The 23,988-nt window shown below is 43.3% G+C and overlaps 1 protein-coding gene across 2 annotated transcripts in view; it reads right to left on the bottom strand.

Moving 5' to 3' along the window:
• The window catches only part of ptprja (protein tyrosine phosphatase receptor type Ja), a 192,527-nt gene that overhangs the window by 134,770 nt on the left and 33,769 nt on the right, over positions 1-23,988 (bottom strand). For both annotated transcript variants that reach the window (XM_068046060.1, XM_068046059.1), the window contains exon 2: positions 1,862-1,880. In XM_068046060.1, coding sequence (XP_067902161.1) covers positions 1,862-1,880 — 19 coding nt within the window. The remainder of the gene's footprint in view (positions 1-1,861; positions 1,881-23,988) is intronic.

Raw genomic sequence — 23,988 nt, 5'->3', positions numbered from 1 at the left:
TTAAAATTGAGGCATGACTGGACCAGGAGCCAATATCGGTCAATGCGCACAAGAGTGATGAGAATTGGTGTAAGTTAGGATACAGGCAGCAGAGTTTTGGATGAGCTCAGGTTTACAAAAGGATGCAAGGAGAACATTGGAATAGTCCAATTTATCTTCCATTCTATTGGGGGCTGGGCTGCACCAGCCATCATTGGGTTCAGTCGTGCCATAGGTTTTCCTGCTTTTCTACCTTTGATTTGCCAGTCAGACAGAACACCTGCAACAAAAGAGGCATTCAGATGTCTCTGGCAGTGGAAGGACGGTCGAAAGGAAAGCTGATAGGAATACTTAGATTGTTCTGTGCACTCCTGCTTCTTCCCACCACACCAACCATGCATCTATATTTAACCAGGCTCATTCAGAACCATTTGCAACTTTATTTTTCTGCTCAACTTTGAGGCTTTTTTTGCAGGATTTGCAAAGCTTTAAGGGTAACACTGGATGGAAAGGTGAAGGAACCAAACCTTCAGTAAGAGTGAAATTTTTGAGATAAACATTCTTCACAATTACTTCCACTTCCAATAATTGCACAATTCCCAATTAATTTGTCGAAAACAAAGCTTAACAATACAAAACTATTTCATGAGCGTAAGTTGTTGTAGATCCAGCAGGTGTCAGTGAATCCTTTGCAAGTACCAGGTTACTTCTGTCTCTAGATGGCACTAATAGCTTTTGCTGGCCTGAGTACTTAAGAAGGTAATCTCAAAGTATGCTAAATATTATAGTTTCATTCATTGCAACATATTTAGACTTTAGAATGTTTTTAAGCCGTAGCTCATAATGAAATATTTAAATTGAAAGTAATGAACAACTAATAGAACAGAACAAACAGAATTCAAACTCCCAAAGCTTTCAAGCATCCTGCATGCTATATATTTACTTTTTATTTCTCATTCACCCATTTCCTTCCCTTGGATCAATCGCCAATTACCCATCATCCTCTGCAATCAACTTCACTGACTCCAGGTCAATTCTTTACCAATTTAATGCTACTAGATCACTTCTAATCCTATGGAAGCTCCTGGATCAACTTCCACACCTCCTTGGATTCTTGCTTAATGCTTCACCCCTCTGCTTGCTGCAAAATGTATTGCTGTTGAGGCTAGGTCAATTGAAAATTTCAAAAAATCTGATGGACATATTTTTGATCGGTAAAGGTATTAAGGGATATGGAACAAAGTCAGGTAAATGGAGTGGAGATGTGGATCAGCCATGATATAACTGAATGCTGGAACAGGACTGATGGTCTGCTCCAGGCTCCAATTTGTTCCTTTGTCTGCCTCTAAGTCAGGCTCTCCACCATTGCCTGATGGTTGGGCAAGGAGAGGGGTAAGTATAAGAGAGGGGTAAACAGAAACAAAGAGACCAAGAAGTGGAGAGATAAACAGAAGAGTGTGAAGTGAAAGAGATGAGCCAGCGTGAGAACATTTCAAAGCTGAGATTGATGGATTTTTGTTGGGCAAGGGTAATAAAGGTTACGGAACGAAGGTGGTAAGATGGAGTTAAGAAACAGATCAGCCATGATCTAATTGAATGGTGGAACAGGCTTGAGAGGCTGAATGGCCTACTCTTGTTCCTGTGGTAAAAGTCTTAAAATGTCATGTAACAAAAGATAATTGAACTTATTCTGTCACTGTAAAGAAGTGTCCTGATCATGGACTTATATGGAGGCTGTTATTCAATTTTTGATTGTGTTTGAATAGTCAACTTGCTTGGGCTATTAGTCAGCTTTTGAGAGTATTTATTTAAACATTGACATGTACCTACCGGATTCAATAAATAAACAAATGTAATTTATAGAATTAAAAAGGATACTTACAATCAGCAGTGATGATGCCCTATGAGGAAAAAGAGAAAAAAAAAGTTAGATCATTTTGAATTTCACTTCCCTCTTCTGAAGTCCCTGCTCTTCCTGGATTACAGTTCCATAGGCACCAACAGCCAGTTCCTTGGTACTTTGTCCAATAATCATTTTTATTGTGAACCTAAACTGAACATTGGAGTTGAGGCTTATTTTGTTCTCACCCGATGATCACACAAGCACAGTTTCCAGCTGGAGTCACTAGATAGCAATTAGGAACATAAAACCTCACTGATTACTTTTACCCTTCACTAACCCTGGGTGCCAATACTAATTCTACTGTCTTTAGTGCTATTGCAGCTGACATCAGCTAAATAAAGGCAGACCATGGATGGGAATGGGACCTTCCTGGTCCGTATGACTCAAGATCGCACAGGATGATGTCTTTAACCACTTGAGTCATCGGATAGGACAAGAACCCTCATTATGATTCTCTTACTGTTGGCTCCATTTTGTTGGCTTAGCCTTGCTATGCTTTAGTAAGTGGTGATGGCAGCCCATGAAACTCAATGTGTATTTCACAGCTATTGTTCCTTGTGTGATATCAACTGATCAGAGTTTAAAAGACAATGTATCAAGTGGGAGTGCATTTTAGGAATAATAAACCCTCACTCAAAAAGCCATCAGCAGGAGCGGGAAGAGCTGCACGGAGACAGAAAGGATCTAATGAAGTAGGTTAACTGAAGAAATGATAAGGATCAGAGTCCGAGAAAGCAAGTACATAGACATTACTCAAGATAGTGAGGCACTCTGTATTTTAGTTTCACCATAACCAAAAAGAAACTAAGATCCAAATTGGTTGACACACAGAATGTTTTAGACCTGAGCTGTTGTCAGATATAATGCTCTTGGACTTGATGTATTCTTATATACTTAGATATATGAAGGACTCACTCTGACTTTGAGAGAATGATAGCATAGTGGTAACGCTACTGCACTAGTAATCCAGAGGCCTGGACAAATGGTCTGTAGAGATGAGCTCAAATCCCACCACGGCAGATTAATTAAACAAATAGAGTCATAGAGAGATACAGTACCGAAACAGGCCCTTCGGCCCACCGAGTCCGTGCCGACCATCAACCACCCATTTATACTAATCCTACATTAATCCCATTTTCCCTTTCACATCCCCACCTTCCCTCAATTCTCCTACCACCTACCTACACAAGGGGCAATTTCTTTTTTACAATGGCCAATTTACAGATCAACCCACAGGTTTTTGGCATATGGGAGGAAACCGGAGCACCCAGAGGAAACCCACGCGGTCACAGGGAGAACTTGCAAACTCTGCACAGGCAGTACCCAGAACTGAACCCGGGTCGCTGAAGCTGTGAGGCTGCAGTGCTAACCACTGCGCTACTGTGCTGCCCCAATCTGGAATTAAAAAGCTAATCTCAGTAATGGTGACTGTGAAACTACTGGATTGTCCTAAAAACCCATCTGGCTCACTGATGCCTTTTAGGGAAGGAAATCTGCTATCCTTACTCAGTCTGGCCTATATGTGACTCCAGACCCATAGCAATGTGGTCGATTCTTAACAGCCCTCTGAAATGGCCTAGCAAGCCATTCAGTTGTATTGAATCTGCTATGGAAAAGTCAAAGAAAAATAAAACAGGACAGATCACCCGGCATCAACCTAGGCATTGGATAAGACAAAGGCACACCCTGTCCTGTCAATCTTGCAAAGTCCCCCTCATTAACATCTGAGGATGTCTGCCAAAATTGGGAGAGCTGTCCCACAGACTAGTCAAGCAACAACCCAATATGGTCATACTCGCAGCTCCTTTGACAGCACCGTCCAAACGTGTGACCTCTACCACCTAGATGAACAAGGGCAGCAGGCACATGGGAGCATCTGCAAGTTCCCCTCCAAGTCAAACATCATCCTGATTGGAAATATATCATCATTCCTTCACTGTTGCTGGGTCAAATTCCCTCTCTAATAGCATTGTGGGTGTACCTATACCACACTGACAGCAGCGGTTCATGAAGGTGGCTCACCACCATCTGTTCAAGGACAAGTAAGGATGGGCAATAAATACTGGCCTTGCCAATGACACTCATATCCCAAGAACGAATTTAAAAATTGATTGGCACGCTGTGACTCACAGCCCGGAGATCATAACGAATATTTCATGGGAATTGTTAGTTACATCGGAAGCAATATTAATAGGGACTGTTGACAGAAAAGCCAGTCAAATAGTGCAGTCCAGTGCTGCACCCTTCATGAAACAGCCATTAATGTTTATTTCCCAGTTTTCCCCCTCCTCTTCTAAAGATGTTTACTCCTGCTGGTGTATCTTTCCATGAGTGTTGGTTGTCCTCGAGTAACTCATTCAAAAGGCCATTCTCCAAAAATTATGAGAAAATATTTGAATTGTGGAGCATGACAATGAAACCCAATCCTAACCACACTCAATGACCAACATATTGGATAGCATCAGTCGATGGGGATGTTTGATCTCTTCAGGGATGCACTGAGGACATCTCCAAAGTGTTTCCACTGTCCTCCTGGGAGTCTCCTGCCACGATCAAGTTCTGAGTAGAATAGCTGCTTCTGGGGTCTGGCGTCAGGCATGAGAACGACATGTCCCACCCACTGGAGCTGGTTTCGGGCGATTAGTGCCCCGATGTTGGGCAGGTTGGCTTGGAAGAGGACGTTGCTGTTGGACTGCTGTTCTTGCCACTGGATTTGGAGGATCTTGCGGAGGCACCTCTGGTGGTACTTCTCCAGTGCTTTGAGGTACCTGCTGTTAGGTTATCCAAACCTGCAAAGCATATAGAAGCGCAGGGGTCACTGTGCCCAGTAAACCATGACCTTGGCCTCCGGTTTGAGTTCCTGATCCTCAAAATACTTTCTTCTTCAGTAGGCGGGCGGAAGGCTGAGCTGGCACATTAGAGACAATGATGAACCTCGTTGTCCATGTCTGCCTCTGCTGAGAGGAAGCCCCCAAGTTAAGGAAAATGGTCCACATTTTCCAGGATCTCACCATTGATCTTGATTGACGGGGAGGGGAGGTGTTGCATTGTGGCAGCTGTTTGAAAGCGAACCCTCATTTTCGGAGTGTTTAGTGAAAGCCATTTCATAGCAATAATCAAATGATTAACCAATGTTTCCTGTGCCCTCTGTGAAACAGTAACCTAAAGCATTTTATTTGCATGCAAAAAGGAAATGCTTGCCACAAAAACATGGCACAATTTTCCTTCCCTCTAGACTCTAGTTGGGAGCTGCTAGTCCTAAATAGAATGTTTCCCTTAAGCAGCAATTAGAAGATCAGCACCTATGCAAGATTCTGCATTAGACACCGTGAAATAGTTGCTTGTATTCAGATGGTGTGAACAGATCCTGGAACCTGATAGCTGAAATAAACACATCGTGTGCAGCACACCCTAATTTTTGGCCTTTTGATTTATGTAAACAGCATTTCCTGGGGAAATTCCATATGCATTTTTTTTATATTGCAAGATTTAAAATTGTATTGATGCAAAAGCATTTGGAGAAATTTTTTTTTTAGGTAGTTGGTATTATGAATTGTTTCTCCTCTCTTGCCAAACTGTGGCCCACGCCAGTCAAATTTCTAGCCAAACCTATTGTCCAGGACCCCAATTTTAAGAGGGGGACAAAAAGGGCAAGAAAGAGAGAGCAGCACAGAGAGTCTTTGAACAGGGTGATAACGACAAAGCAACAGACTGAGAGATACACTAAAGGGGGGGGGGGGGGGGGGGGGGACGGGCGAAGAGATGGAAAGCATTTGAAAAAAAAACAAGCTGTGTCTGTCACGAGATGGAAGGACTGTCAAGTAGCATTAGTCTATTTACATAAAAAATAAATTGCAAACACTGGAAATCTGAAATAAAACAAAGTGCTGGACATACAAATCAAGTCTTCCAGCATTTAAAAAAGAAAGGGAACAGGTCCGAGCACTGGAAAATGAAGACATGCTAGTCCCTTTATAGCAGAGACAAATAAAGCAAAGTCTGTATTCCACTTCTAAGGTTATTGGACAAATATGCCAAATGTTAATGTTAAAAGAGGAACTACTCATGATTTTAGTAGGCTTGAGCTGAATTTTTTTTAAATTGGAAACAGAGAACAAAAAGTACATCTCAAGCAGAATGTCAAAATAGATTAGGACAGGTGAATAGCTCCAAAAAATGACAATGTATGAATGTAAAGAAGAGCAACAACCGTCAATAATGTCTACATTCATATTAGAGGGCTGAAGAGTGCCCAAAAGAAAAAGGAGATACACTGATGAAATTTGTATTGCACCAAAGGTGGAAAAGCCAGAGTAAAAATGGGTGGTGAAGTCAAAGTGGTTAACGTCAGGGCAGTCAGGATTATACTTCTGATAAATGCAGTTATTGGGCTGGATTCACCCTGTTTTGGTCTCCCCTGTACAGTCAAGAATACACACTGATGAATGTACTGTGCTCTTCTTTTACTTTTTCTCTCTCCGTTTCTTCACAGCCCACCTGACTGAGTTTTTCAGGTCTAAAGTGTCAGCCTTGGCTCACTGGTAGCATGCTTGCCTCTGAGTCAGAAAGTCACAGGTTCAAGCTCTGCTGCAGAGATCTGAGCACAAAATCCAGGCTGGCACTTCACTGTTGGAGGTCCCACCTTTTGATTAGAGACATTAAACTGCCCCACTCAGGTGGGCATAAAAGATCCCATGACACATTTCAAAGTAGGTAAGAAAATTAATGTCAATTCACACCCTCTTTGTTCTAATGCTTCGTCTTTCAGCACACCATTAACATACCATTTGCCTTCGTTCCATGACCTTCTGTGACCTTGTCCTATCAACACCTTCTCCTTTGTTAACTCTTGCCCCACCCTCACTTTACTTGCTTAAAACCTTTTACATTTCTAATATGTGTCAGTTCTGATGAAGGGCGACTGACCTGAAATGTTAACTCTGCTTCTCTCCATGCTGCCAGACCTGCTGAGTATTTCTGGCATTTCTTGTTTTTGTTTAAGAAAATTAATATATCTGATTGCCTGTGGGGTGCTTTGGGACATTGAGGTTATGAAAGGCACTTTCTAAATGCAAGCTTTTTCTTCCTTTACCTTGAGGGAATGAGAAAAAACTTTGGAGATGGGGCCATTGTAATATTCAAAGTTGTAATTAAAGTCCTCTATCAAATCTAAAGACCTTGAAATAGTCTGTAAATGTGGGAGACTTTGACGGTGAGACAGCGGATGGAAGATTATAATCTCACACAAAAGAAGTCTGGCAAATATGGGAGAATTTTTTAAAAATAGAATAAATAAACAATGATGAACAAAATTCTGGTATAATAAAATCTTACCCAATTTCTTTCATAGCTTGCGTTCAAATTATCACACACATCATGACAGTGACTGGTGTTGAGGAACCTCTCACTGTGACAGGAACTGATTCAGCTCATACACAATGGTCTATACATTCATTGTTACCTGTTCTGCACTAACCTGACCAGAAAACAAAAACAAGCCTTTAAAAACTAGAAGCTGCTTCATAATTGATAGAATATTCAATGGATTATGACTTCTGTATTCTTCAGGGAGGCTCATTGTACTAACTCTTCATGGATCCCCAATTGATAGAGAAGCAGCTCAAAGACAGAGTTAATAGTTATTGCAATCTGGAAAAGGAACTTTCAATACAATTACATCAAAAATAAATCAGTGTGTGAACAGGAGAGAGTGAAGCCTCCCAATGCTTACTCAACTCAGCAAAATGAATAAAGTATAAGGACTGTTAATGGTCAGACAGAGTGAAAAGGAGGAAAGACTTGCATTTATACATTTCACAACCACATGATGTCCCAAAGTGCTTACAGCCAACAAAGTACTTTTGAAATGTAGTCACTGTTGTAATGTAGGAAACAAGGCAACCAATTTTGCTATTTGTGGGAACCTGCTGTACGCAATGATAGTAACCAGATAATCTGTTTGAGATGTTGATTGAGTGACAAATATTGGCCAGGACACTGGGATAACCCCCCTACTCTTCTTCAAAATAGTACCATGGGATCTTTTACTTCCACTAAAGAGAGCAGATAGGACCTTGGTTTCATGTCTCCTCTGACGGTGCATTAAACCTGAGGCCCCATCTGCCCTCTCAGTATTGCACTGGAGTGTCAGCCTTGATTTTTGTGCTCAGGTCTGGAGTGGGACTTGAGCGAACAACTTTCTGGCTCAGGAGGTGAGAGTGCTACCAACTGAGGGATGGCTGACACTGAATGAGTGGCAGAGAGCACGCACGTGACACATATAGATCAAAAGAACACTTGAAGAGAACATGTACATACATTGCAATGTCTCAATAGTTATTCTGGGTAGATTGAATGTAGCCAAACACTTAATTCTTTCCAGACGCTCAGTCCTGATATGATTAACCATTGCTTAGAGTGCTTTTTCTATTTAAATTGTTTAATTTTGTTTTTCTGCATCTCATTAATAATAGGTCTACTGCAGAAAATAATTATTCCAAACAAAACAGGATGCAGCCTTCCCATATGGTCTTTGATCAGGTGATATCAAACACTCAGAACACAAGAACATGAACAGAATTGATATAACCAAAGACTGAGGAGGGCAGGACAAAGAGGAGAGTTTCATACCATTAGTGCTGCTTCTATAACTTTGGCAAGCAGTACCCCGCCGTGATCCCTTAGCATGATCCACTCAATCCACCATAACTAAATCTTTGTTGGCAAATGAAACCATAGTTTTTTTTAAATTGAAAAATTACTTGATAGCAAGGCTGGATTTAGCAACAGAAAGGGCTACATTCAAACAGAAGGGATGAAACACTAGGAGGAGTAACAGAATTACTATTTTACTGACGTGAACAAAATATTATTAAAATAGTTTAACTGAGCTCTAATAAAACCACGAATCTCTATTGGCAGGGGTGGGGGTGGGATTGGTGGAAGAGGAAAGGAGGTATTTTAAGCAGATCAGGAAAAATAATGCAGGAAGGTCATGGTCATACTGAGCACTGGCCAAGGGCAAGGTGCCAGTGTGGTTCACCTTCTCACGTCTATCAATGAGTTGCAAAAGATCATACTTTTTAAGTTAATGGACCCCCACAGTAGCATGCCCAAGATAGAGTGGAGGGAGAGAGATGGCACACCTGAGCAACAGTGGAGGAACAGTGTACTCTAGGAGCATAGGCACAATGAAGATTGGAAGAATGAAAAAAATGAAAGACTTTTATATAACACCTTTCATGATCTCAGGATGTCCCAAAGTACCTTTTCTGTAACTTTGAGTGTTAATACACATGGTGTGATTTCCCAGAATATCCCAGGTTTAATTCTCAGTCTCTGAATTAACCGATTTTAGCTGTGCTCTGGGAAAGCAAGGAGAGATCACTGCCTAGTAATCCCTGATGTAAAGCAAATGTTCTCGGATGTTGGGTGGGTCAGATTTAGGCTTGACTCTGATGCCCTTCACTGTCAAACAACCTGTGAACACTCCTGGGCTCTCATGGAGAATGACATTCATGCAAGATACCAGAGGGTTGCAAGTGCCCTTAGATCAGCAAGACAGCAACAGTCAATGCTTTTAGTAAAGGAGGGAGAAGATCAATGCTGTCAATCACAATGGTGGGCTACTGTATTGTACTCTCCGTTGCTAAATTGTTTAAGATCACAGGTACAGTGAAGCACTCACATTGCCACTCCCCCTTCAGTTCAACGTGACACTCCTAGTTCTTCCTCAACCCCTCTGGCACTCTTCCACCTCGCCCCTCTCAGTTCATAGAACTCTGTTCCCCTAAATCAGTTCATGCTGTCACTCTTCTCCCTGTTCGTCCCCAGTTCATCTGGCATCTTTTCCCCTCAGTTCCACAGGCAGCTACCACCCGATTATGTTGTTGCCCCAGAGGATAGAACACTGTCACAAGCTGTGGCAGGGAATTCCAGATGTCAAAAATATCTCAAGAATTACATTCAAATCATGTAGAGTGACATTCTCCAGAGCAATATAATCAGATCAGACCTGGGAGTGACGGAACTGGAATGTCACTTATTTTAACTATAACTTCAGGTAAATGGCAACTGACTCCATAACGTGCACACTTCACAGATGGTTGGTACACATACATGCATTTGCACTATGGAACCAAAACATATCTGGTTTAGTCACCAACTGGCCATGTTTCTGCCACAGTTCCATTTATACGGGCTGTTACGAACAATGAAAAGCCTTACTCAATTCGCTTGGACTCCTATAGCTCACAGAAGACTGTGCCACAACTACCCTTCTGAATAAAGCTCAGTTACACTGAAGTTCTTTCACCGAGCATGAAGTCAAAAAGTTCACACAGACAGCAACAAGTCTTCATTCAACGTTTCTTGTGCCCTTCGAGGACTCGGCTCCCAGTGGATCTGTATCCCACACAAAATTCTTTTTGCTCCTTATTCCCCATTTGGGTCTTGGGTGAAGGACCAATAGTGCTGGATACCAAAACTGAAATGAGTAGGAAAGGGGAGGAAGCAATAGTAATTAGATGATGCCAAGCTTGGCTTTTAGAAATCTGTAGATTTTTTTGAGGAGTTAGGCTAGAAAATAAGTTAGATTAGGAGAAACAAAGAACAAAGAACAAAGATAATTACAGCACAGGAACAGGCCCTTCGGCCCTCCAAGCCTGCGCCGATCCAGATCCTCTCTCTAAACATGTCGCCTATTTTCTAAGGTTCTGTATCTCTTTTCTTCCTGCCCATTCATGTATCTGTCTAGATACATCTTAAAAGACTCCATCGTGCCCGCATCTACCACCTCCGCTGGCAATGCGTTCCAGGTGCCCACCACCCTCTGCGTAAAGAACTTTCCACGCATATCCCCCCTAAACTTTTCCCCTTTCACTTTGAACTCGTGTCCTCTAGTAATTGAAACCCCCACTCTGGGAAAAAGCCTCTTGCTATCCACCCTGTCTATACCTCTCATGATTTTGTACACCTCAATCAGGTCCCCCCTCAACCTCCGTCTTTCTAATGAAAATAATCCTAATCTGCTCAACCTCTCTTCATAGCTAGCGCCCTCCATACCAGGCAACATCCTGGTGAACCTCCTCTGCACCCTCTCCAAAGCATCCACATCCTTTTGATAATGTGGCGACCAGAACTGTACGCAGTATTCCAAATGTGGCCGAACCAAAGTCCTATACAACTGTAACATGACCTGCCAACTCTTGTACTCAATGCCCCGTCCGATGAAGGAAAGCATGCCGTATGCCTTCTTGACCACTCTATTTACCTGCGTTGCCACCTTCAGGGAACAGTGGACCTGAACACCCAAATCTCTCTGGACATCAATTTTCCCCAGGACTTTTCCATTTACTGTATAGTTCACTCTTGAATTGGATCTTCCAAAATGCATCACCTCGCATTTGCCCTGATTGAACTCCATCTGCCATTTCTCTGCCCAACTCTCCAATCTATCTATATTCTGCTGTATTCTCTGACAGTCCCCTTCACTATCTGCTACTCCACCAATCTTAGTGTCGTCTGCAAATTTGCTAATCAGTCCACCTATACTTTCCTCCAAATCATTAATGTATATCACAAACAACAGTGGTCCCAGCACGGATCCCTGTGGAACACCACTGGTCACACGTCTCCATTTTGAAAAACTCCCTTCTACTGCTACTCTCTGTCTCCTGTTGCCCAGCCAGTTCTTTATCCATCTAGCTAGTACACCTTGGACCCCAAGCGCCTTCACTTTCTCCATCAGCCTGCCATGGGGAACCTTATCAAACGCCTTACTGAAGTCCATGTATATGACATCGACAGCCCTTCCCTCATCAATCAACTTTGTCACTTCCTCAAAGAATTCTATTAAGTTGGTAAGACATGACCTTCCCTGCACAAAACCATGTTGCCTATCACTGATGAGCCCATTTTCTTCCAAATGGGAATAGATCCTATCCCTCAGTATCTTCTCCAGCAGCTTCCCTACCACTGACGTCAGGCTCACCGGTCTATAATTACCTGGATTATCCCTGCTACCCTTCTTAAACAAGGGGACAACATTAGCAATTCTCCAGTCCTCCGGGACCTCACCCGTGTTTAAGGATGCTGCAAAGATATCTGTTAAGGCCCCAGCTATTTCCTCTCTCGCTTCCCTCAGTAACCTGGGATAGATCCCATCCGGACCTGGGGACTTGTCCACCTTAATGCCCTTTAGAATACCCAACACTTCCTCCCTCCTTATGCCGACTTGACCTAGAGTAATCAAACATCTGTTCCTAACCTCAACATCCGTCATGTCCCTCTCCTCGGTGAATGCCGATGCAAAGTACTCGTTTAGAATCTCACCCATTTTCTCTGAGTCCAAGCATAACATTCCTCCTTTGTCCTTTAGTGGGCCAATCCTTTCTCTAGTTACCCTCTTTCTCCTTATATAAGTCTTCATTTCAACACAGTGAGAATGTACAGAGAAAGGAGAGTACATAAAAAGGTGTATTTAGAGTCTAGGGGGAAGGCGCGAAAAGAAATCATAGCAGCAGTGGCATAATAGTGTTCAAAAAGTGAAAGAGAATAATAGGTTGTGCTAGAGTTTATCGAGTTCACTGATCCAGAGAGGGAAGATATTGTGTGACGTAAGACACCCCCACGTCGCCAATCTTTTGATTGTTGCAGTTTTTTGGTACAAAGATGTTCTGTGATTTTTTTCAACCAACCAGTTACTGGATAAGATTTGGTGTAGGTGTGGCCAGGTTTATGAAATACCTAACTAATATACATGCAGGAATGAGGAACTACCTGGAGTAAAACAAAACCTGTTAATCCTCTGCGTGGCATGAAAGGAGCTTTGTATTCCTCTAACAAAAGGATATAGTTCAGGTCTTGCAAGCTGCACCCAGACCTAGCCACGCTGTAAAAGAGATTTTTTTTGTCCCCTGCCTATATTTCAATTTCCTCTCCTCCTCAAGGTTTCAAATGTCGTTGAGGTATGATTGCATGGGTGAAAACAGTTCTCTGGCCCCTCACCCAGATGGCCATTTTTCATGCAGGAATCTAGAGTGTGAACGTCAACTGGCGATTTGACCATGTGGACATCAAATCATTCATCATTCACACATGCACATTTTCCAGCAGTGGTTAATGGAACGCGATCTGTAACAGGAACCCTGGTTGACATCCTCCCCTCCCCCACAGTGGAGGAGAATAAGCCAATGGAGACAAGAGTGTACAATTGGAAGTTGTAATAACTATAAACATTTCTTGCTCTTAGACAGACAGACAGACAGACAATCCCCAAAAGCTTAAATCTGTTCTTGGCAATAAGCTGGTTGGAAAATCAAAAAACAGGAGGTGGCAGGTTATTCCAGATAACTGGGGTTGTTGCAGAAGGATGTCAAAACCCTTAAATGATGGGCACCTCCCACAAGTAACAACCTGAACGAAACCGGCCAATCAAGATTTCTAGGAGTCAGAATTCACATGATCTATCCCAGGATGGAAGTTGTACGTTTGGCTTGGGAAGATGCCATAGACTTCCAGAACATATGCATCACATCCGCTATTTCGAATGTCAGCTTTTTCCAAAACTCATCCAACTCTAACAATATCCCTCCAGTCATATGACTTTACCAAAGCAACTGTCCAAAAATTACTTCCTAACAACACAGTAACTATAAATATTTCTCGCAACTAAGCAGGCAATCTCTAACATCTTGGGCCTGCTCTTGGGGATAAGCTGATTACAACTAACCAAAAGCATGAGATGGCAGATTTTTCAAGATATCTTTGCTGCATCTAACCCCTGCTGTACTTGCTCTGGGAGTACTTGATAGAGCAGTGCAGAGGGAGGTTCACTCGGCATCTCACCAGTACTGTAACTCTCCTAATGGCTCTCGACTATATCCCACCCAAGTGCCCATACTTCATATGTGAACTTTGGTACTGACTGTTGGAGTGTTGACAGGCTATTTGATTACAGGGGCATGACAGCTGAACTCAATTTCATTTTCATCCAACATCCACATACATACAGGCCTGGAAATTCCCCGAGTCACCGATGTAAGGACACAATTGCAGGATTTATGCCCACCAATATTGGAGACGACAGACCCCATCACAAGTCCCACGGTCAACTAATTTAAATAATGCTTGCAGGATGAGGGAGAAAGCCCTCCCAAGAGGCCAGGAAGCTTGGCAAGTGTACTTCTATATTTCAATGGCTGCATGCAGTTAGAGGGATGAGCAGGCTGTTGGACACGGGATCAAAAGGGGTGGTGCAGTAGAAAGGAACCGCTATTTTTGTGCAGCTGATGTGAAGTACTGCTGCTTCAAATTGAAGAAAAGAGGGATCCAATAGTTGAAGTACAAAGGAAGAGGCCATGACATACGGCAGCAGATGCCATGTGGAAGGAAATGGCTGCAGCTATAGGTAGCACCTTCATAACCCCACGGCCCCATTGCAGTGTTAAAAGCAGTTTAATGACCTAACAAGGTCAGCAAAACTGAATGTTTTCAGATTAACAGGAGATAACTGAATCACAGAAGCTCTAGAATCCTAACAGCACACAAGGAGGCCAATCAACCCATCATACTGGCTCTTTGAAAGAGCGATTCACCTGGCCCCACACCCTTACTTTTTCCCCCATAGCCCTGCATATTTTTCCTTTTTTCATATATATTCAATTCCCATTTAAAAGTTAGCACTGAATCTTCTCCCACCACCCTTTCAGGAAGTGCATTCCAGATTATAACAATTCACTGCAGGAAAAAAATCCTCGTCTGCCATCTGGTTCTTTTGCCATGTAGGGCTCCTTTCCATGGAAATTCAAGTTTAAATGAACAACTGTTACAAATAAAGCACTACAAAGTAAAAAGCACATTAATGCAGAAGGAAACTTAATGACATTCGAGTGAAACTTAGGAACAGGAGTAAACCCTTAAGCCCCTAAAACTTGTTCCGCCATTCTATTAGACCATGGCTAATCCATACCTCCAACTCATTTTACTTGCCTTTGGCCCATTTCCCTGCATACCCTCACTTAACAAAAACCTATCAATCAGCATCTTAAAAATTAAAATAACCCAGCATTTAGAACTTTACCGGAGAGAGAGTTGCAGATTTCCCCCACCCTTTGTGTGAAAAGTGCTTCCTGATGTCACTTCTAACTGAAATACATGGGCATTTCCTGGAACAATAGTCACAGTGCCCTTTGGGTTATCACATAGCATCATGTAGATGTCACTTGACAGCATTCATGTCAAGTGTCTCACATTCTGTGATAAAGTCAGAGTCACAGAATTATACAGCACAGAAACAGGCCCTTTGGCCCATCGTGTCTGTGCCGGCCATCAAGCACCCAACTATTCTAGTCACATTTTCCAGCACTTGGCCTGTAGCCTTGTATGCTATGGCGTTTCAAGTGCTGATCTAAATACTTCTTAAATGTTGTGAGGGTTCCTGCCTCTACCACCACTTCAGGCAGTGTGTTCCAGATTCCAACCACCCTCTGGGTGAAAATTTATTTCCTCAAATTCTTCCAAACCTCCTGCCCCTTACCTTAAATCTATGCCCCCTGATTATTGACCCCTCTGCTAAAGGGAAAAGTCTCTTCCTATCTAACCCATCAATGCCCTCATAATTTTGTATACCTCAATCATGTACCCCCTCATCCTTCTCTGTTATAAGGAAAACAACCCTAGCCTTTTCAGTCTCTCTTCAAGCTGAAATGCTCCAGCCCAGGCAACATCCTGGTGAATCTCCTCTGCACCCTCTCCAGTGCAATCACATCCTTCCTATAGTGTGGTGACCAGAAGTGTATACAGTACTCCAGCTGTGGCCTAACTAGCCTTTTATACAGCTCCATCATAACCTCCCTGCTCTTATAATCTATGCCTCAGCTAATAAAGGCAAGTATCCCATCTGCGTTCCTAACCACCTTATCTACCTGTGCTGCTGCCTTCGGTGATCTACGGACAAGTACACCAAGGTCCCTCTGACCTTCTGTACTTCCTAGGGTCCTACCATCCATTGTATATTCCCTTGCCTTGTTAGTCCTCCCAAAATGCATTAACTCACACTTCTCAGGATTAAATTCCATTTGCCACAGCTCCGCCCATCTTACCAGCCCATCTATATTGTCCTGTTCTAAGGCCTTCCTCCTCACTATTTACGACGCCACCAATTTTCGTGTCATCTGCGAACTTACTTATCATACCTCCTATATTCATGTCCACATCATTAATGTACACTACAAACATTAAGGGTCCCAGCACCAATCCCTGTGGTACACCACTAGTCACAGGCTTCCACTCGCAAAAACAACCGTCGACCATCACCCTCTGTTTCCTGCCACCAAGCCAATTTTGGATCCAATTTGCCAAATTGCCCTGGATCCCATGGGCTCTTACCTTCTTAACCAATCTCCCATGCGGGACCTTATCAAAAGCCTTACTGAAGTCCATGTAGACTACATCAACTGCCTTACCCTCATCTACACATCTAGTCACCTCCTCAAAAAATTCAGTCAAGTTAGTTAGACACGATCTCCCCCTGACAAAGCCGTGCTGACTATCCCTGATTAACCCCTGCCTCTCCAAGTGGAGATTAATCCTGTCACTCAGAATCTTTTCCAATAATTTCCCAACCACTGATGTTAGACTCACCAGCCTATAATTACCTGGTCTATTCCTGCTACCTTCTTGAATAATAGTACCACATTCGCTGCCCTCCAGTCCTCTGGCACCTCTCCCGTGGCCAGAGAGGATCTAAAAATTTGTGTCAGAGCCCCTGCTATCACCTCCCTTGCCTCACATACCAGCCTGGGATACATCTCATCTAGGCCTGGGGATTTATCCACTTTTAAGCCCGCTAAAACATCTCATACTTCCTCCCTTTCAATGTTAATATGTTCAAGTATATCACAATCCCCCTCCCTGATTTCTACACCTACATCGTCATTCTCCACAGTGAAAACAGATGAAAAATAATCATTTAAAACCTCACCTATGTCCTCTGGCTCCACACTCAGATTGCCACTTTGGGCCCTAATGGGCCCTACTCTTTCCCTGGTTATCCTCTTGCCCTTAATATACTTATAAAACGCCTTAGGATTTTCCTTTATATTGACCGCCAATGTTTTTCATGTCCCCTCTTCACTCTCCTAATTACTTTAAGTACCCCCACACTTTCTATACTCCTCTAATGCCTCCGCTGTTTTCAGTGTTCCGAATCTGCCATAAGCCTCCTTTTTTTTTTCCTGATCCAATCCTCTATATCCCTTGACATCCAGGGTTCCCTGGACTTGATGGTCCTACGCTTGACCTTAATGGGAACATGTTGGTCCTGAACTCTCACTATTTCCTCTTTGAATGCCTCCCACTGGTCTGATGTCGACTTTCCTTTAAGTAGCTGCTCCCAGTCCACTTTAGCCAGATCCTGTTTTATCATATTGAAACGGCCTTCCCCCAATTCAGTAACTTTACTTCTGGCCCGTCTTTGTCCTTTTCCATAACTACCTTAAATCTTAGTTATGGTCACTATCCCCGAAATGTTCCTCCACTGTTACTTCTACCACTTGTCCAGCTTCATCCCAAAGATTAGGTCCAGTACTGCCCCTTCTCTTGTAGGACTTTCTACATACTGACTCAAAAAGCTCTCCTGTATGCATTTTAAGAATTCCTCCCCCTCTAAGCCTTTTGCACTAAGACTATCCCAGTTGATATTAGGTAAGTTGAAATCCCCCATTACCCTAATATTTTTACACCTCTGAGATTTGCCTACATATCTGTTCCTCTATTTCCCCCTGACTGTTTGGAGGCCTGTAGTACACGCCTAGCCAAGTGATTGCCCCATTTTTGTCCTTAAGTTCTACCCATATGGTCTCATTTGAGGAACCTTCTAATATATCATCCCTCCTTACTGCAGTGATTGACTACTTGATCAACAGTGCAATACCACCTCATATTTTACCCTCTCCCCTGTCATGCCTGAAGATTCTATACCCTGGAATATTGAGTTGTCAGTCTTGCCCCTCCCTCAGCCATGTCTCTGTGATAGCAATAATATCATAATCCCATGTGCTAATCAATGCCCTCAATTCATTTGCCTTATTAGCAAGACTCCTTGCATTAAAGTAAATGCAATCCAGCCTTGCATTTTTCACTTGTGCCTTAACAGGTCTATATTTGCTCTGCCTTCCAGACTGACTCAGTTTCTCTTCTATATTTGGCTGTGCCTCACCCCCTACTGTACCTCTACTGTGTATCCCATCCCCCTGCTAAATTAGTTTAAACCCCCTCCAACAGCACTAGCAAACCTCCCAGCAAGGATGTTGGTCCCATTCCGGTTCAGGTGCAACCCGTCCAACTTGTACAGGTCCCACCTTCGCCAGAAACAGACCCAGTGATGCAGGAACCTAAAGCCCTCCCTCCTGCACCAACTCCTCAGCCACACATTCATCTGCTCTATCCTCCTATTCCTATATTCACTAGCACGTGGCATAGTGATGTATGCTAATACATTGAAGTCAGGAAATGCATTCCAGATTATAATAATGCACTCCTTATACCTGCCATTCATTTCATGAATCCTGGCCACTTGTAACTGGAGGATATAACGACTGCACAGCCAGCCAATTAATGCCATGTATTCCATCTACAGGTGACGAAAGCCCACAATGTCAGGCCACTGGGGAGGACGTGCCAACATTTAGCAATTAATCGCACATGTAAAGGAAACAACGGTAGTAAATAACTTCAACTCTAGCCTGGCATGTAGGAATGCAGAATTGGGAATCTCTGCACCTTCAATTGGTTGCTTAGAATAAATATCTTTACATTTTTAATGTTTCTGCCTTATTAGAAAGAAATTCCATTTTCTTTTATTCACAGGATGGGGGCTTCGCTGGCAAGGGCCATCCCTAATTTCCCTGGAGGTGGTGGTGGTAAGCCACCTTCTTGAACTGCTACAGTCTATGTGGTGAAGGTACTCCCAATCTGCTGCTGCAGGGAGAGGGATTTGCAGCATTTTGATCCAGCGACAGTGAAGGGATGGTGATATATTTCCAAGTCATAATGGTGTATGACTTGGAGAGGAATTTGCATGATGTTCCCAAGCTCCTGATGCCCTTTTCCTTCTAGGTAGTAGGGGTTGTAGGTTTGGAAGATGCTGCCAAAAGAAGCCTTTACAAAAGAAGCCTTTAGCGAGACGATACAGTTGCCGCAATCTGCCGGTAGGTGAAGAAGCGAATGTTTAAGTTTGTGAATGGTGTGCCAATCAAGCGGGCTGCTTTCTCCTGGGTGGTGTCAAGCTTCACTCATCCAAGAAAGTGAAGACCAGTCCATCACATTCCTTACTAGTGCTTTGTGGATGGTGGAAAAGCTTTGAAAAGTCAGGCAGTGATTCACTCACCACAGCATTCCCAGCCTCAGATTTGGTCTTCTAGCCACAGTATTTATGTGGCTGCTCCAGTTAAGTTTTTGATCAACGGTGACCCTAGCATAACAACTCAGCACCTTTAACGTAATAAAAACGTCACAAGGCACTTTGCAGGAGCATTATATAACAAAGTACAACGCCAAGCCACAAAATGAGATATTAGGTCAATGACCAAAAGCTCAGTCAAAGAGGTAAGTTTGAAGGAGTGTTTTAAAAGGAGGAAAGCAAGATGGAGAGGTGTAGGGAGGGTATTCCAGAACTTGGGGATTAGCCGACTGAAGGCACAGCCACCAAATGGTGGTGCGAATAAAATCAGGGATGCACAAAGAGGCCAGAATTAGAGGAGCACAGATACCTTGGAGGGTTAGGATATTGGTGGTGGAGAATTTGATGATGGGAATTCCACTGAATGTCAAGCAGAGAGATTCATTGTCTCGAACTGCGTGGTGCAAATATTGCTGGCCACTTATCAGCCCAAGCCTGAATGTTGCCCAGGCCTTGCTATATGTGGGCATGGACCGCGTCATTATCTGAAGAGTTGAGAATGGAATGGAATGCTGTGAGATCAGCAGCGAACATCTCCACTTTGGACTTTATGATGGAGGGAAGGTCATTAATGAAGCAGCTGAATATGGTTGGATCTCAGACACTGCCCTGAGGAGCTCCTGCAGTGATGTCCTGGGGCTGAGAGGATAGGCTGTGGCTGTTAGAAGCTATTTTCCTTTGTGATAGATACGATTCCAGCCAGTGCAGCATTTTCCCTGATTCCCATTGACTTCAATTTTGCTCAGGTTCCTTGACGTCACAATCAGTCAAATTCTGCCTTGATATAAAGGACAGTCACTCTCACCTCACCTCTGAAATTCAGTTCTTTTGTCCATGTTTGGATCAAGGCTGTAATGAGGTCTGGAGCTGAGTGGTCTCTACTTGAACCCTAACTGAGCATCGGTGAGCAGGTTATTGCTGAGTAAATGCCATTTGATTGCACTGGTGATGACCCCATCACGCTGATGATAGAAATAGTGGACTGATGGGGTGATGGCTGGATTGGATTTGTCCCGCTTTTATTAGACAGGACATATCTGGGCAGTTTTCCAATTTGTGTGTAGTGTAGATACCAGCCTTGTAGCTGTGCTGGAACAGCCCGGCTAGAGGCGCTGCTAGTCCTGGTGCACATGTCTTTAGCACTTCAGCCGGGATGTTGTCAGGACCCATAGCCTTTGCAGTATCCAGTACACGCAACAGTTTCTCATCACATGGAGTGATTCGAATTGGCTTAAGAATGGCTTCTGTGATGAGGATGTCAGGAGGAGGCCAAGATGGATCATCAACTTGCAGCTTCTGACTGAAGATGATTGCAAATGCTTCAGCCCTATCTTTTGCACTCACCTGATGGGCCCTGGCATCATTGGGGATGTGGATGTTTATGGAGCCTCCTCCTCCATTAGTTAATTGTTCACCACCATTCACGACTGGATGTGACGTGACTGCAGAGCTTTGATCGGACATGTTGGCTCTGGGATCGCTTGGCTCTGTCTATTGCATGCTGCTTCTGCTGTTTAGCATGCATGTAGTCCTATGTTGTAGCATCACCAGATTGACACCTCATTTTTAGGTATGCTTGGTGCTACTTCTGGCATGATCTCATACACTCCTCACTGAACCAGGTCTGATGATAATGGTAAAGTGAGGGATAAGCCAGGCCATGCGTTTACAAATTGTGCTGGTATACAATTCTGCTACCGCTGATGGCACATAGCGCCTCATGGATGACAGGTTTTGAGCTGTTCTGAATCTCTTTAACATGATGGTAGTGTACACAACACGATGGAGGATGTTCTCAGTGTGAAGATAGAACTTTGTCTCCACAAGACCTGTGTGGTGGTCACTCCTACCAATGCTGTGAAGGACAGATGCATCTGCAACAGGTAGACTGGTGAGGATGAGGTCAAGTATGTTTTTCCCTCATGCTGGTTCTTTCACCACCTGCTGTAAGCCCAGTCTCACAGCTATGTCTTCAGGACTTGCCAGTTCACTCAGTATTGATGCTACCGAGCCATTCTTGGTAATGGGCAGTGAAGTCCCCCACCCACAGGACATTCTGTGCCCTTTCTGGCCTCAATGTTTCTTTTAAGTGGTGTTCAACATGGAGGAATACTAACATATCAGCTGAAGGCAGGCGGTAATCAGCAGGAAGTTTCCTTGCCCATGTTTGATCCAATGCATGAGACTTCTTGGGCTCCAGAGTCAACATTGAGAAGTTCCAGGGCCAATCCCTCCCTATTGTATAGGACATATCCAAGGACAATGAGACGAAGGATGGAGGAGTCTGGAACATTGGCTAAAAGGTATGAAAAGTACAGCTATGTTGGTTTGTTGCTTGACTAGTCTGTGGGTTAGCTCTCCCAAGTTCCCAGATGCCAACGAGGAGGACTTTGCAGGGTCGACTGAGCTGGGTGTGCATTTGGCGTCTCCAATTCTGATGTTAAGTGGTTCATCAGGTTTTATTTTCATTGTACTTTTTCATAGTGGTTTGATATAATCCGTGGCTTGCTGGGCAATTTCAGAGAGCAGTTAAGAGTCAATCATGTTTCTGTGGCTGTGCAGTCACATATAGACCAGAACTGGGCAAGAACAGCAGATTTCCTTCTCTCAAGGAGATTAGTGAATCAGATGGCTTCTTTTTTTTACACTAACCTGGTAATTACATGATCACCATTACTGAGACTAAATAAAACCGGAATTGTAAAGCTAGTTAACTGAATTTAAGTTCCCTAGCTGTCATGGTGGGATTTGAACTCATAACTCTGGATTATTAGTCCAGGCCTCTGGACTGCTAGCAACTACAGGAACATAACCACTATCCTACCATTCCCTGGTATATAACACCTTTGTTCCAAAGTGCTTTACATCCAATTCAGTACTTTTGAAGTGTCATCACTGCTGTAATGTTGGAAATGCAATAGACAATTTGTATACATCAGGATCCTACAGCAGCAATGAGATAATGATCAGATAATCTGTTACAGTGATGTTGGTTGAGGAATAAATATAGCCAGGCCACCAGGGAGGACTCCCCTCTTTTTCACCTAATGGGGCTAATGGGGCCTTGGTTTAAGGCCCAGCCTCCCCTGTAACTTCCCCACAAGGAGTAGTACAGCATTTGAATCTTTTTATTTTATGAAAGACATGCCTCCAATAGTGTAGCACTGCCTTAGTATTGCACTGAAGTACAAGCCAGAGATCTACAAGTAACTGATTGATAAATTTGGCATGTATGCAACATTCTAACAGTATTGTTGTTTGCTCCAGGAGGCTGACTGATAATCACAAATCAAAGGGTATTCAAGTTAAGACAGAACATAAGGAGGAACAAAGCAATATGGTAGGCATAATTCATGGTGTGCAACTCAACTTGAAAAGAAAGGCTGAGTGGATCACATTCTGAAGAAAAGGCCACAGGGTGACAAAATCTGTCAAAGCTCCCAAATATAAAATGGCTATCACAATACAGTACATAGTGACTCCTGTGTGGGTTGTGTGCATAACTGCACACTCAACCAGGTCTTATGAGAATGTGCTTTAACTGGTTAATCTATAGGTCACCAATAGCACTTTACACAAGCAGCTGGGTGCTGGTAGTTAGTTCTGGTTTGTCTGATGTGTAAACAAAAGACCGACTGCATGCAAGTTCAAATCCAAACCTTCGATCACTAGCCTTGGCAGAGCTTTCCCAATTCTCCGCACAGATTCTTCAAGTCATCAAATGTTAATTCAAACTCTTCCCATGGCTCAATGAGTAAAAGCAGTGTCTGGTGTCATACTGCACCATACAGACCAGACCAGACCAGACAGTTCCACATTCCACCTGTGCTAGGTTAGATGACCTCAATGATCTGAGTGCAGCAATGTGCCTCAATGACACTCAGCCACTTTCTTGCTCCTGATCATTGGTCAATACCCCACGTTGGAATGTGCACGAGGATTTAGCTGATGACGGGATTCGCTCTGGCTGTGATGCCCTCACAGTAAATATTCAGTGGGCACTTACTTTTCAGGCTCACATATGAAAAAATGGTCACTTGTGCAGGATAGAGAGCAGGCAATGTCTGTAGAATCATAGCTGAAGAGGTTAGTGCTTGCAAGAGAGGAAAGGGAAAATTACTACTTCGAATCAGCTGTGTGAGGATCAATGAATGCATTTAGATTCTTCAGGCGAACAATAATGAACAGAAAGATGGCCTGTTCAGCAGAGACAGGGAACCAGATTCAAACATTAAACCACAGCAGATGGATTGGAACAGTGACTTGCACACATTCCAAATTCACTCCTTTTCACCTGAGCAGTAAGTAACCTTTTCCCTTCTTTCTTCCCCTCTCCTTGAAGTGCAGATTCTTTCTGGGATACAGTTTCACAGGCATTGGTAGCCCTCCCTTACCCAGGTGGCCATTTTTCATGTTTGAGTCTAAACAATATAATCAACAGCATATTTAACCATGGGGAGCATCACAAACCTGTCTTCACCTGAAGTACTTTTGCTTTCCAGCAGTGGTTATTGGTTAGTAATCCTATTGTTCTGCCTTTGGGTATTCTACCTAATCTAATCTGGTGCTTCGGCCACTAGCCTTCACAGTTCAGGTAGACCTCCAGCCAGCACATGAACTCTTGTCCCATCCCATTGATGGTGCT

This window comes from Heterodontus francisci, chromosome 14 (genome assembly GCF_036365525.1).
Source record: "Heterodontus francisci isolate sHetFra1 chromosome 14, sHetFra1.hap1, whole genome shotgun sequence".
Classification (NCBI taxonomy): Eukaryota; Metazoa; Chordata; class Chondrichthyes; order Heterodontiformes; family Heterodontidae; genus Heterodontus; species Heterodontus francisci.
The sequence above is the reverse complement of the archived record's forward strand: the minus strand, read 5'-3'. Positions and strand labels throughout refer to the sequence as shown.